At 53.0% G+C, this 13,292-nt stretch overlaps 5 protein-coding genes across 5 annotated transcripts; 3 read left to right on the top strand and 2 right to left on the bottom strand.

Annotated features, from left to right (window-relative positions):
* Window positions 1-1,095: 1,095 nt before the first annotated feature.
* Window positions 1,096-2,225, top strand: NECHADRAFT_96071 (uncharacterized protein; the record flags this gene model as incomplete). Its single annotated transcript, XM_003050282.1, has 5 exons — window positions 1,096-1,147; window positions 1,184-1,415; window positions 1,470-1,630; window positions 1,679-2,108; window positions 2,156-2,225. The coding sequence occupies 5 exons, from the start codon at window positions 1,096-1,098 to the stop codon at window positions 2,223-2,225; spliced, it is 945 nt and encodes a 314-aa protein (XP_003050328.1).
* A 136-nt stretch (window positions 2,226-2,361) lies between these two features.
* NECHADRAFT_71636 (uncharacterized protein) lies at window positions 2,362-5,009 on the bottom strand (the record flags this gene model as incomplete). The annotated part of the gene is made up of 3 exons (XM_003049907.1): window positions 2,362-2,956; window positions 3,011-4,793; window positions 4,842-5,009. The coding sequence occupies 3 exons, from the start codon at window positions 5,007-5,009 to the stop codon at window positions 2,406-2,408; spliced, it is 2,502 nt and encodes an 833-aa protein (XP_003049953.1). The 3' UTR covers window positions 2,362-2,405.
* A 438-nt stretch (window positions 5,010-5,447) lies between these two features.
* NECHADRAFT_49593 (uncharacterized protein) lies at window positions 5,448-8,306 on the top strand (the record flags this gene model as incomplete). Its single annotated transcript, XM_003050281.1, has 3 exons — window positions 5,448-5,745; window positions 5,799-7,823; window positions 7,873-8,306. 3 exons carry the CDS (start codon window positions 5,448-5,450, stop codon window positions 8,304-8,306), a joined length of 2,757 nt encoding a protein of 918 aa, XP_003050327.1.
* Window positions 8,307-8,766: 460 nt separating this feature from the next.
* NECHADRAFT_48976 (uncharacterized protein) lies at window positions 8,767-10,027 on the bottom strand (the record flags this gene model as incomplete). Its single annotated transcript, XM_003049906.1, has 2 exons — window positions 8,767-9,867; window positions 9,929-10,027. The coding sequence occupies 2 exons, from the start codon at window positions 10,025-10,027 to the stop codon at window positions 8,767-8,769; spliced, it is 1,200 nt and encodes a 399-aa protein (XP_003049952.1).
* A 962-nt stretch (window positions 10,028-10,989) lies between these two features.
* Window positions 10,990-12,023, top strand: NECHADRAFT_96067 (uncharacterized protein; the record flags this gene model as incomplete). The annotated part of the gene is made up of 2 exons (XM_003050280.1): window positions 10,990-11,961; window positions 12,003-12,023. The coding sequence occupies 2 exons, from the start codon at window positions 10,990-10,992 to the stop codon at window positions 12,021-12,023; spliced, it is 993 nt and encodes a 330-aa protein (XP_003050326.1).
* Window positions 12,024-13,292: the final 1,269 nt, after the last annotated feature.

The raw sequence follows: 13,292 nt of genomic DNA, 5'->3' as shown, positions 1-13,292 counted from the left end.
GCTTGCTGCAATGGTGGCGTTGCATTCGAGATGGGGGCTTGGGGAAGAAGCGAGCTGGCAGGGCTTTGACCTCGATCAGAAGGAATGGGATGTTACCTTTCATGCACAACATTGTCCTGTCATCCAGAGAAGTCATTTCGAACCTGACCCTACCAGTGTCTGTGTGTCCGTGCCCATCCACGTATAGATGGGAGCAGATATAGACACACCAACTTGGCATGCCGCTGAGATTATTATTTGTTAATCTCTATGGGCATCTATGCATTTTGTGGTATCCAGAAGTATTCTTAGGCTATGAAATTTATATTCTAGCTTCTTCTAACCATTTATTCAAGCTGTTGTGGCATGGGCGCCTGTGAAATAGTCAAGTTTTTTATATCGTGGTATTCTGGGTGCAGGTTGTAATTGAGTTGCGCGGGAGGTTCCGGCACTAGGGTCGATCACCAGCCTTAAACGCGGGCAACTTGGAGGAGGCTTTAACGTTCTAGAACCTCATCGAGATGTGAAAATATTGATAATGGATCAAAATGACATGTGATGGCCACTTCGCTTCTTGAAGTTACCTATGCTTGATTGAGTGTCTTCAGTCAGGATCGATATCTCGGGACTTGGCTCCTTTCCTTGTGGCAGTTGTCAAGCTTAGATGTCCAACCAAGAAGGGTTGTTTAGGTCTCAAACTGTAGGTCTTTAACTATCGTTCAGCATGTTCTTTCTCTTCGATTGGTCTTTTTATCCCGGGGGAGAAGAAATGTGATATTTTGCTCAGGGAAAGTTTAAGTTTGTACGATGTTGGTCACCTACCCTACAATCCAATACGTGCAAAGCTGAAAGCACGTAAAACACACCAATCAGCGAAAGTGAATGATGATTCTTTCCCGGATTTTATAGCTCAATTATACTCTAATTTTCGAAAACAATTATTGTCAGAGGCGTTTGTTTTCTATTGTTGGATTCATAGGGTCCTTCATCCGCAACGGGCCGACCTGCATTTTCGCCGCTTTTCTCATTGGTAGCAGAAGGTTGCGTTCAACTTCTCACTCCACCATAAGCTCACTCACTCAACTTTGGACTCACCTTGAAACTGGGCCGACAACCATGAACGGCCTCTTTTTTAACCAGCATCTAGCTGGACAGAATCTCACTACTGGTGGGAAGCCAAAGGGTAACTCGGGTGGGGCTGCAGATGCCGCTATTGAGAACCTCATCTCGACCTTTAACGAGCTCAACAGTAACGTTATTGATGAGCTTCATGAGGAGCCTAGTCCGCTCGAGTTTATGCGATATGTGGCCCGGAACACGCCATTTGTGATTAGGGATGGGGCATCCTCGTGGAAGGCCTGTCGGGAATGGAACTCGGCTTACCTGCTTTCTGCACTCAAGAATCAATCTGTCAACGTTGCTGTGACACCGTATGGGTTCGTACAATGCGGACATGGCCTAGCAAAAGATGGATGCTAATAATCACATAGAAATGCTGATATGCCAACCGTTCCTCCTGGCGAGGATTCTCCCGTCTTTGCCAAACCCCACTACGAGGATGAGCCTTTTGAGGAGCTCCTCGAATATGTTGTTCGTCAAGAGACGGACCCCGACTTTCCTAGTGATGCAGAGATTCGATACGCACAAACTCGTAAGTCACCTACCTCATCTAAGCTGGCTCATACTGAAAAGGTCCTAGAGAACGACAATCTCCGCGATGAGTACGTCACACTCTTCTCAGACGTTCAGAAGGACATCCCCTTCGCTAGGATAGCACTGGACAAGAACCCCGACGCCGTCAACCTGTGGATCGGCAACTCCAAGTCAGTCACGGCAATGCACAAGGACAACTACGAAAACATCTACGTCCAGGTCTTGGGAAGAAAGCACTTTGTCCTGCTCCCCTCGCTATGCCACCCCTGCGTCAACGAGCAGCCCCTGAGGCCTGCCACGTATAAGCGAGGGGACGACGGCTTGCAGCTTGTGATGGACTCGGATGATGAGGCTGTGCCTTTTGCAATCTGGGACCCCGAGAAGCCGGAACAGAATGCCACGCGGTTCTCGCACCTGGCTAAACCCCTGAGAGTTACTCTGAACCCGGGAGATATGCTGTACCTCCCAGCCATGTGGTAAGATGATCCATCCAAGCCGATCTCAGGATACTCATGCATCCAAGGTATCACAAGGTATCGCAGTCGTGCGCCGAAGAGGATGAAGGCTTTGTACTTGCTGTCAACTACTGGTAAGGCTTATCAAACTCCTCCCAGTCCTAGGAACTAATACTGTCCAGGTACGATTTGGACTTTACCGGTCCCTTGTATCCTACATCGACATTCGTTCGTGACATCAGCCTGGGAAATGGTGCACAAGCAAGCGCAGAATAACAAATGCCCCAAATCTATTTTCGCCAATAAAAGATCTACCTATTACTTCCGCTTGGCTATCCTCTTCTGCGCCCTCAGCTCCTTCTTCATCCTGGGGTCCACGATTCTGTAACGACCCTTGACACCCTTTGGCCGTCCCTTGATACCACGGTTGAGACCGCGCGCCACGACGAGCTTGGCGGCTTGCTTGGGCTTCTTGCGGGCAGCCTTGGCCATCAACCTGGAGATGCTGTCCGACTTCTCCTTCTCCGTCATGTTCTCGTCGTTATTGAGCATGTCTGACTTCTTCTTGAGCTTCTCCAGCCTCTGCGCAGCCTTGAACTTCTTGCGAGCCTTGGCTTCTCGCACCTTCTTGATGGGGCGGGCGTTGAAGGCCCTCATCTTCTCCTTGATAGCCTGGGCAGCAGCCTTGGTGATGGGCTTCTGGAGCTTGTCATGTCTCGACTCATCATCGATGAACCACTCAGGTAGGCCGTCGCGGTCTCGGAAGGCCCACTTGTTGAATCCATCGTCAATGGCGTCGTGAGTTGTCTTTTGTCCTGTGGCGAGTTGGTGTGCCAGGGTCATGGCTTCGGCCGTGATAATATCGATATCTGAACATATTAGCTCCTGGTCTCTATTCATGTCAATGTGAGCAAAGCACTTACCAAGTCGGCCATCGTCCTTTCGTTTCTCCTGGTCCCAGTCGTCCTCCTCATCCCGCTTGACTACTTCAAACCCATCTCCAGCATCTTCCATCTCAGAATCAGAGTCGAGAGCTGTCTCTTCCTGCTTGGCAAGTGTCTTTGTCTTGCGGTTCTTGGCTTGTTGTGCAGCAGCAGCCTCTGCAGCCCGGTCCATCTCTTCATCAGCGCTGTCCTCGGCGTTGACTTCCTCCTCAGGTTCAGGAACAATGCCTGTTAGCCCCTGGAAGATGTCTTGGTTGAAGAACGCCGTTGCCTTCTTGGACAATCCATTGGCACCCTGTGAAGAGTCCAAGTCTCGGATAAGTCCAGATGAAGGACCCTCATCATCGTCATCAGATGAGTCGTCATCCTCATCAAGCTCTGAAGAATCATCTTGCTCCTCCTGTGCCTCATCCGCAGACACTCCTTCCCACTCATCATCGCCATGTTCTTTGCGCGCCTTCTTCGCCCGGTACTTGGCATCAGCTTCGGACTTGCGCTCTCTGAACTCGTCGTACATGGAATCAAGTTCCCGCTCAAGGCGATCCTCTTCAGCGTCACTCTCATCCGTCTCAGCGGAGGATCCAAGGCCGCTATCCTGGTCTTTCTTGGCAGTCGAGCCTGCGACGATGGCCATTTTACCACGATTCAATCTTCGCATGGCGTCCGTCTTGTCGACCTTTTTGAGAGAGAATATAGCTCCTTCACCGATAGGGCCAGATTCCTCCATACCGATATCCATGGGAGCAGTCATGTTGAGCTGCATTCGAACAATCTCTCGCTGTTTCTGCTCATTCTCCTTGCGCTTCTCTCGCTTCTTCTTCTTGTTTTCTTTGTCCTTCATTGCTTGCAGCTCTTCTTGGATCTTGAGCTCCTCGTCCATAGACTCGACCTCAGCCACTTCCTCCGGCTCCTCTGTAGCAGTCTCCTTTGTCTTGAACCCAAAGATCTCCCGGACCTTTAAGCGCCACTTGAGCAGGAGCTTAAAGTCCTTTCGGCCAAGCACTCGGAGATCATCACAGCAGTTTCGAATCTCCGGAGTCGTTTCGGGGAGCTTATCCAGCGCAGCCAGTGCCACATCGCCGTTCAGGGGTTGCTGGAAGGTGAGCTTGTTGTAGCTTCCGAGAACTGCGATAGGGTCCGTAGTCTGAATGAACTCGCTTGCCGGCATTTCCTTGAACTGTGTGTAGTCACCGTCCTCGTAACCGTCTCGCTTTCGCTTCTTGACCTCGGGGTTGTAGACCTTGGCTTCGTTGTTTGGTGTCGCGCCAGTAAGCTCTGCAAAGACGGCTCGGGGATCGAGGAATCGAGGATCGATCTTCTTCGGGGCCTTGTAGCCTCTGCAGACAACGAAAATTTCGGCCGAGACGTTTCTGGAGGACGGGGGCTTGGTTGCTTCGACCTTGGTGAAGAGCTGGTTGAGAACCCATAGCAGGGGATTGTAGTCCTTCGATCTGAAAACCTTGGTCACAAAGGTACCTCCCTCAATGAGGAACTCCGTTGCCAGCTTCATGGCCTGAAGTGCAAGCTCCGCCTGGTTGAAAGAATCCTGCGCCCAGGCAGTACCGACGTTGGGAGCACCATCGTGCAACACGGTATCGGCCTTCCATGTCTTGAAATGCTGTCGAATTGTAGCGCGACACTTTTCGGTCGTGATATCGCTCTGGAAAGTGATGACTCGGGGGATGGGCTTGATCGGAGCCAAATCGACACCGACGATGAGACTGTTGGGGGGCATAACTTCGGCTGCGACCTGGCACCATGACTGCGAGATGTGAGCTCAAGTTGATCGACCAGGAATCGCAATACTTACACCAGGAGCAGCGCAAAGATCCAGAAGGACCTTGCTCTTCTCAAGGAAGCCATACTTCTTGTTCAATTGAACAAGCTTGAAGGCAGCACGAGCACGATAGCCCTTTTCCTTGGCCAACTTGTACCACTTGTCCAAGCGGCCCTTGCCGTGCTTCTTTTGGATCGCCATCTTGACGGCGTTGGGGCAAAAGAATTGATCGGAGCGACCTACTCTGTAGCACGAGAGGCTTCCAAAAAAGTCCCCGCGAACCAGAAATTTTGCGACACGGTCAGCCTTATCGGCCTCTCACGTGGAGATAAGCCAAGCACCTGCCATTTTTTCCTTGCGCCTCGGTTTTGCTGGCATGCGCTCAACGTCCCGCCAGTTTGGTGGGTGGATCTCGCTTACCTAATAAGTTAATGCCTCCTCGGCATTGCATTGCATTGGCAGATGGATGAGCACTTGAATGATATCAGAACTTCGATAGAAAACGGATCACCCGATAACGACTCGACCTTGGATGCTACACACTCTTACCGGCCATTGTCAACTTTAACTCGGGCGTGTCGACGGCCCTCAACACCAAGACTTTGAGCCTCGAACATCACCGGACGGCGATCCACAGCCATGAGCGGACGAGTCCTCGCTGCAGGGCTCCGGCCTGTGGCTCGGCGTGCGGCTATTCACCCTGCTCGACATCTACATCGTAATTCTACGGGCGGACTCCTCCAGGCCGATGCAACGATACGAGCGACTCGGAAGCGGATGTGGTACGGTGGCAACGCTTTTCACAATGCCGTCACCGCTAGGAATGTCTCGTTTGCGAGATTCTTGCCCAAGCTCATGGTCAAGTTTCTCAGAGTGCCAGCAATGTTTGGCGGCGTAGCTATCGGTGCTTTCGCTTGGGTTCAATATCAAGCTACTCGTACGTTTAACCTTCAATCATGATCTGGAGTCATTATACTGACTCGTGACCAGAGGCCGGTACCTTCGCCATCAACCTCTTCAACACGACCACCGATACGGTCACTGGTGCTGCCTCGAGCCTCTTCGGCGGCGCCAAAGATATTGCTGATCAGATTCACCAAGGCTGGGAAAATACAAAAGAAAAGGCTGAATTACCCGATTGGGTCAAACAAGTCCTTCGACTTCATGAAGATATCGGCACCGGTGGACCCGGTGGCTCAGGCGGTGGCGGTGACCCAAAGCAGAGCAGAGTTGGTGCCGCAGCTGTCGCCGGCGCTTCAGCTGCCGCCTATGGATATGAGAAGTCAAACACCGATGATCCCCGTGATGGCGAAGAGGCGGCCAAGGACGACCAGATGATGATTCTGACCAAGAAGATGATCGAGATTCGAAGCATATTACAGAAGATTGGACAGTCGAGCACCTTGACCCTCCCCTCGATCGTCGTCATTGGCTCTCAGTCGTCCGGAAAGAGTTCTGTTCTGGAAGCAATTGTTGGCCATGAATTTCTTCCCAAGGGCTCAAACATGGTCACACGACGACCGATTGAGCTGACCCTCGTTAACACTCCGTCTTCCAAGGAGGAGTTTGGCGAATTCCCCGATCTCGGCCTGCGACACATCACAGACTTCTCATCTATTCAGAGGACATTGACCGAACTCAACCTTGCCGTCCCCGACACCGAGTGTGTGTCTGATGATCCAATTCATCTCACCATCTATTCCCCTAACGTTCCTGACCTGTCACTCATTGACCTGCCTGGTTACATTCAAGTTGTCGGACAAAACCAGCCGTTGCAATTGAAGCAAAAGATTACTGAGCTCTGCGACAAGTACATTCAGCCCCCTAATGTGATCCTCGCCATCTCGGCCGCCGATGTGGACTTGGCGAACTCGACTGCTCTGCGAGCATCCCGCAGAGTTGATCCCCGAGGCGAGCGAACCATTGGTGTTGTTACAAAGATGGACCTGGTTGACCCTGTACGTGGTGCTGCTATTCTCAACGACCAGCAGTACCCCTTGAGGCTGGGTTACGTTGGTGTCGTGCCTAAGGCTCCGCAAAGCCAGGGTCTGTTCAAGATCGGCTCTACAAACCTTCTCTCAGATATTGTCAGGAACGAGAATTCCTTTTTCTCGTCTCACCCCATGGAGTTTGGCCCCGAAGCCGGCGTGAACGTGGGAACCACAACCCTGCGCAAGAAGCTCATGCATGTTCTGGAGCAGACCATGTCCTCTAGCCTGCAGGGCACGAGCGACGCTATCCGACAAGAGCTGGAGGAAGCTACCTACGAGTTCAAGGTGCAATACAACGATCGCCCACTCTCAGCTGAGTCGTACCTCGCTGAAAGCCTTGACGCCTTCAAGCACTCGTTCAAGCAGTTCGCAGAAGAATTCGGCCGACCTCAAATGCATGAGCTCTTGAAGCAGGAGTTGGACCAAAAGGTTCTTGACTTGCTTGCAGCTAGGTACTGGAATAAGCCTATCGATGATCTGTCGTTGGCCAAGCCTGACCTCGACAACCTGGCGGATCTTCCCAAGGCTGATCCTGACTCCCTTTACTGGCACCGACAGCTTGATGCGTCCACCTCCGCACTTACGAAGCTCGGCGTGGGACGTCTGGCGACCACAGCTGTTGCATCTTCGATTCAGGCCCATATTGATTCTCTCCTCGCCCACTCCAGCTTTGCAACCCATCCTTTCGCTCGCCAGGCCATCATGGAAGCTGCCTCTACCATCCTCAACGAGCGGTTCTACAGCACAAGCGATCAGGTGGAGAACTGTATCAAGCCATACAAGTTTGAGATTGAACTTGAAGACAGAGAATGGGCCAAGGGACGAGACCACGTCGGTGGTGTTCTCAAGAAGGAGCTTCAGGACTGCGAGGCAGCCATGAAGCGACTCGAGGATACTGTCGGCGGACGACGAAAGCTGAAGGAGGTCATTGCCTTTGTCGACAAGGCTCGAAAGGGCGAGATTGTGGTGGAGGGTGATGGACGAAGCGGCGCTGGTGGCTTTAGTGCAGCTCTTTTGGGCAAGGGTAAGTCAACGAAGAGATCCTGGAGAGACGAGTGCTAATTATGATATAGGACGTGAGGCTGTCTTCCTTCGTGACAGAGCCGACATCATCAAGATGCGTCTGCTTGCCGTCAAGTCCAAGCAGTGCGCCAACGCCAAGAACAAGTACTACTGCCCCGAGGTCTTCCTCGATGCTGCCGCTACTAAGCTGGCCTCCACTGCGGTTCTCTTCCTCAACGTTGAGCTCCTCTCCGAGTTCTACTACAACTTCCCCCGCGAGCTGGACCTCCGCCTCGGCCGCCACCTGTCCCAGGAGCAGATCGAGAAGTTTGCCAAGGAGGACCCCAAGATCCGTCGACATCTCGAGGTCATCCGCCGCAAGGAGCTGCTTGAGCTGGTCCTCGAGAAGATGGAGAGCCTGCGGCAGCTCGACGGCCGCGGCGACCGTGACCGCGTGGCCAGGAGGGATTCTGGAAAGCAGCGTGGTCGCTGGGGTCTATTCTAAGCTGCCAGTCAGCGCCTGATGTGTCCAATACGAGTCATGAGAACCACACTGGGAGTTAGCGGAGTTGACTGCTTGGCTGGCCATTGGATTTAGATTTCTTGCTTGCGGTGGTGAGGATCGGATATAACGTCAGGGGGACGCTCAAGTTGTTCACCCGTATGGGTCTCTTCTGGCCCCTGTGCTGTCCATAGTCAAGAGAGGCCCGGATGCTTTAACCCAAAGAGCACATTGAGCGAGGCTGTAGATAGATGTGCTTTCGTTACGTGCAAGGATACCCTCCTCAATAACATGACTATTCCATTCCATGCTACCAAAAATATGATGGCGATCAATTACTCCTGAATCCTATCTGTCGTGACATGTTCATCTGACATCCAAGTAATGAAATAGGACATCTATCTGGCAATAGCTTTGGCCATATATGTATCTTCCCCTCTCTGGTATACCATCGTCTAGGCCGTTATGTGCTTCCATCGGTACTCATCTGGAGTGTCACCTCCCATCGAACGCTTCCACCGTGACCATAGCCTTCACCTAGGCGATTCTGAATCAACGCCGAGATACGGCTACGCAGCCTGCTGAGCGACATCTCATCATAACCCTTGACCACACTCAGCTTGAGATTGGCCATGCAAAGGCCGTAGTGGACCTGCCAGAACTGAGCATCATCAATGGCAACGATGCTGGGCTCTGTTTCGATTTCACGCAGAACAGCGCTAACGCCGTTGTTACCGCCGTTACCACCATAGGACATGAGTAACATGAGGCCCTGAGCCACAGCGAGACGCATGCCCAGGGCGAACATGGCAAATGAGATGACGGCACAGATTAGGCGGTCGAGCCATGTGTATAGGGCAATGGAGAGAAGGGGTAGAAGAGCAATTAGGGCAGAGAAGGATAGAGTGAGAAAGTGGAATGGGTTGGAGAGAACACTGGGGAGAGAGGCGAGGTAGGAGACACGCATGATCTTGGCAATGCGAGCGTGGTTTCGAAGACCATACGCAGAGACCAGTGTGCTGATCATGGCAGCAGCAGAGACAAAGTCAATGGAACCATCTGGGCCCTCATGTCCATGCGCATGGTGAGCCTCGTGGTTACCAAGAGACTCGAGGAAGTGCTTGAGAGCATGCGAGATAAGATCGAATCCACCAAAGAGGAGGAAGATTGACATGGCAAAGCCAGCCAGAACCTCTGCTCTCTCAAGGCCAAACGGGTGGCGGATACTGCTGCGACGCCAGACCTCAAAGTTGCCAAGAACGTCCACCATAACGCAGACAGCGGCACTACCAGCATCAAAGAAGACAAGGTGTGAGAGCGCCGTTGTAGCAAGAGAGCCCTCGGAGCGGAAGAAGACGTATGTGGCAACGGCCAGATGGCAGAGACTCCAGTAGCAGTGGATGCGCTGGTCTTTGGTCATGCTCTTCCATGCTTCGCGGATGGTCGGGATAGGAAGAGACGCTGGGAGAACGGGCGGAGGTCTCTGGGGTGGCTCCTTGAAGATCTGGTGTTGTGATGATATGCTACTGTGCTTGTATCGGTGACCGCGACGTTGTCCAATGTTCTGGGAGAGCGTTAGCACCCAAGGCATAGATACCGACTTGTCCAAGAGAACAACCACATACCGACTTTACAGGACCAGTAGATATCACTTGTGTCTGGAAGTTGAAGGGATTCTTGGGAGCAGCGGCGGACGAGTCGCCGGTCTCATCTTCGAGACCCATTGTGGGAAGTGATAGGGAGGATGAAGACGCAGTGGCCGATGGCGGGAAGAGGAGGCTCGGGGCGGACGAGTTGTAAAGAGCGGCGTCGTGATTGAGCTGCCGCTGAATAGCTACAGATTCGGCCTCGACGTCGTCTTCGTCTTCAATATTGATATCGATAAGCGACTGGCGTTTGTTCTGGCTGATATCGTCGTCGCTGTCACCGTGGACAACGAGACTCGGCGGGGCGGGGATGCGAAGCTGAGCACCTGGATGGCTCGACATGTGCTCCTGCTGCTTTCGGAAGGTAGACGCGTCCCCTTGACTCGACCGACGAGGCGATTGGGAATGTAGGGTCCTGTTAGGGGCCGATATGCTATGTCATTGATGTGATTTTTTGACTTTGGCGCAGTTCGATTTTCTGCTTGCGGCGATGGCGCGCGTGATAGAGGGACAAAAGACGGGACTGATGGAGGATGGAATGCGTTGACGTCGCGATAGAGGTGGAAGGTGGCACAGACTTTCAGGGGTACTCCAAGAGATGCAGGGGTTACAGGGGACTTTGCTGCGCCTAAGCCACATCCCCATACCCGCTGGGGGAGGCTGCAGCGACGCCTGGAGCTCAGTGCGGTAGGCGGGGGTCGGCTAACCTTCAGTGGACGGGACGGAAGGTGGGCGGGCTGTTTCGAAACCATTGTGGCGTCGCAGTCCAACTGCCATCTAGGATCATCGTCATCGTCAAATCTGGCTTCCCCTCCAAGCTTCGTTATCTATCAAGGAATAGAATACGACCGCTAGAAGAGGTCATGCAGAAGACTTCTTTGTATCAATAACAGTAGCTTACGGCACGTATATACGGCCGTAAACTCGATCCTATCCCTCATCTCGAACGATTGTAGAAGCGCATTCATCAACGTTTTCGAAGCACCTCATAGCGACATACTCCCACCACCCGCAACCTTCGATCCGAGCCTCTCGCGACCATGGAGGATACCCCTCGAACGCAGCGCGAAACCTCGCCTACTCCGTCCCCTTCACACCGACGAGCCCCCTCAAATTCAAGTCTCATGTCCAAGTTCCCCTTTTTGAAATCGTCAGAGAAGCGAGGAGGGCAGGATGGCGCCGCTACCGACGACAGAAACACTACGTCTGCTCCCCGTACTGCACCGAGACCTTCTGCAAGCGTGATTCAGCAGCAGAGAACGCGCCGACGAAGAGGATCGCTCAGGAAAGCTGCGCTTCTTGGCCGTGGGGCGCAACGCGAACGAAGAGAGAGCAGACCCCTGAGCATCGATACTTCGCACGCCGCAGCGTATGGTCTTGATCCGGCGGCCATTCGGACGGAGAGCCCCACGCAAATCGAGGCTTTGGACCTCAATGCCACTTCAGAAGACACGCCAGGCACATCAATTGGTGGGTTTACACCTTTGCCAGGGAGCATTGGCGCATCATCTGCGCTGGCCCAAGGAAGTTCGATATCACAGTCAGTCGCACATGCGACATCAAATGTGGACAGAGATGCGGCATCGTATACATCAACGGACGAAGAGGATATGCTTCAGATCCCGAGAGGTTCGACAACGCTTCGGCAAGGACTGTCCATGTCACCGGGACCAGATTCATACTTTAGCAGTTTGAGCTCAGCGGTTTCCCAACAGCGACGGCGGTCAATCAACCGAGCCAAATCACCCTTGTCATACGGCGGACTCTCAACCAACACACTACCACAGCACGAGGACTGGGACTATGCAGAAACAGAATGGTGGGGATGGGTGGTGTTATGCGTGACATGGTTTGTGTTCGTTATCGGGATGGGATCCTGCCTCGACGTCTGGAGCTGGGCATGGGACGTGGGCAAAACACCATATGCACCGCCGGAGCTCGAGGACGACGAGACCTTGCCGATCGTGGGATACTATCCGGCATTGATTATACTTACTGGCGTTATGGCTTGGGTATGGGTTGTTGTAGCCTGGGTCGGCATGAAATACTTTAGACATGCCAAAATCAGCGGTGACTGAAAAGATGGTGTTGTCGGTTCGAACACCTGCGTTAGATATCAAGACTATCACGCAACTTCTTATTAATAGCGGCGCCAACACGAACGAGACCGTGAACCATGCTTTTTCCAATTCGTTGGTCTTGCTGCCAGCTCCTGTCTGCTGTGCCTATATCTGCATTCAGCTAGATTCTCTAGGTAGGGGTAAATGAAGCTGTTGGTTAAGAAGTTGTTGGCTGTTATACGATTCTTGATTGGGTTTAGGAGGCGAGACCTTCGATGGAGCGTCGAAAGCTAAGCGCCGGTTCGGCGGCAACATACGCCAGGGCAGCCAATCAAGGTTGGCCGATGCTCAGCCGTGGCTTTGGTCGATCTCGTTGTGGTTCCCTTCGGCGGGGACCGACAAGCCTCAATCGCGGGAATGACGATGAATCAGAGGGAGCCGCTGCAGGTGCTGGGCGAGTCAAGCTGAAAACCTAGCTATTCAGGCAGGCCTGTCCCAAGACAGAGTGAACCAAGATCCATGCGGAGAGACCGATTCAAACACTTGCCTCCACAGCTCAGCGATGCTGTCCTTGCACGATCGCGACCTAGGCTCCAGAGTGGATGTATCAGCGCTGTCAGAGTAGGGTCCACGGCGGGAGAATCTACGTCACTGTCCTCTGCCTGTCGTTGCTAGCGGGAGGAAACGGTGGCAAGCCTATGTCTACTGGCATCAGCACAATGATGGGGGATGATTGATGAAGAAGAAGCGAGGAGAAAGCCGTAATTTGGTAAACCCGGCCATCCCAGCCAACTCCGAGATTTGCGCTTAGTAAATTCCCGATCTGACTGAACCCCCCCAGGTGGGAGACAAGAATGCTTTGTCACCTCGTGCCTGATTCACGCTTGAGCGATAAAACGGTGATGTGCATGAAGGGATCGGCATGACCATTCCCAAGAACGTCGTCAGAGATGGCTTGGGGGAACATCGAGAACTCGCCGCCCCCGGCCGAGACGATCATGCCTGACACGAGCATCGCACTGTGACTCTTACTGTGACTGGGCCAGTAAAACCAAAGGTAATTTGTACTAAAATCACAGTGCGTGAGGCGACGTGGGGGAGAGGTCCGCCAGCCGCGACAAGAGAGAGCAGAGTCCAGAACGAGCTGAGAACCCGGACGGAAGTGTGTGCTTGGCGTCCAAGCACAACACGGTCAACACCCCTCGTGCCCTCTCACGTTCTTCCACCCTCAATGTCGACCCATCCTCAGTCATGGGGGAGTGGTCGCTGTTTATAGAAGCTGC

The sequence above is a fragment of the Fusarium vanettenii genome (genome assembly GCF_000151355.1).
Source record: "Fusarium vanettenii 77-13-4 chromosome 9 genomic scaffold NECHAsca_6_chr9_2_0, whole genome shotgun sequence".
NCBI lineage: Eukaryota > Fungi > Ascomycota > Sordariomycetes > Hypocreales > Nectriaceae > Fusarium > Fusarium vanettenii.
Note: the sequence above shows the minus strand (reverse complement) of the source record. Positions and strands in the feature narration are given on the sequence as shown.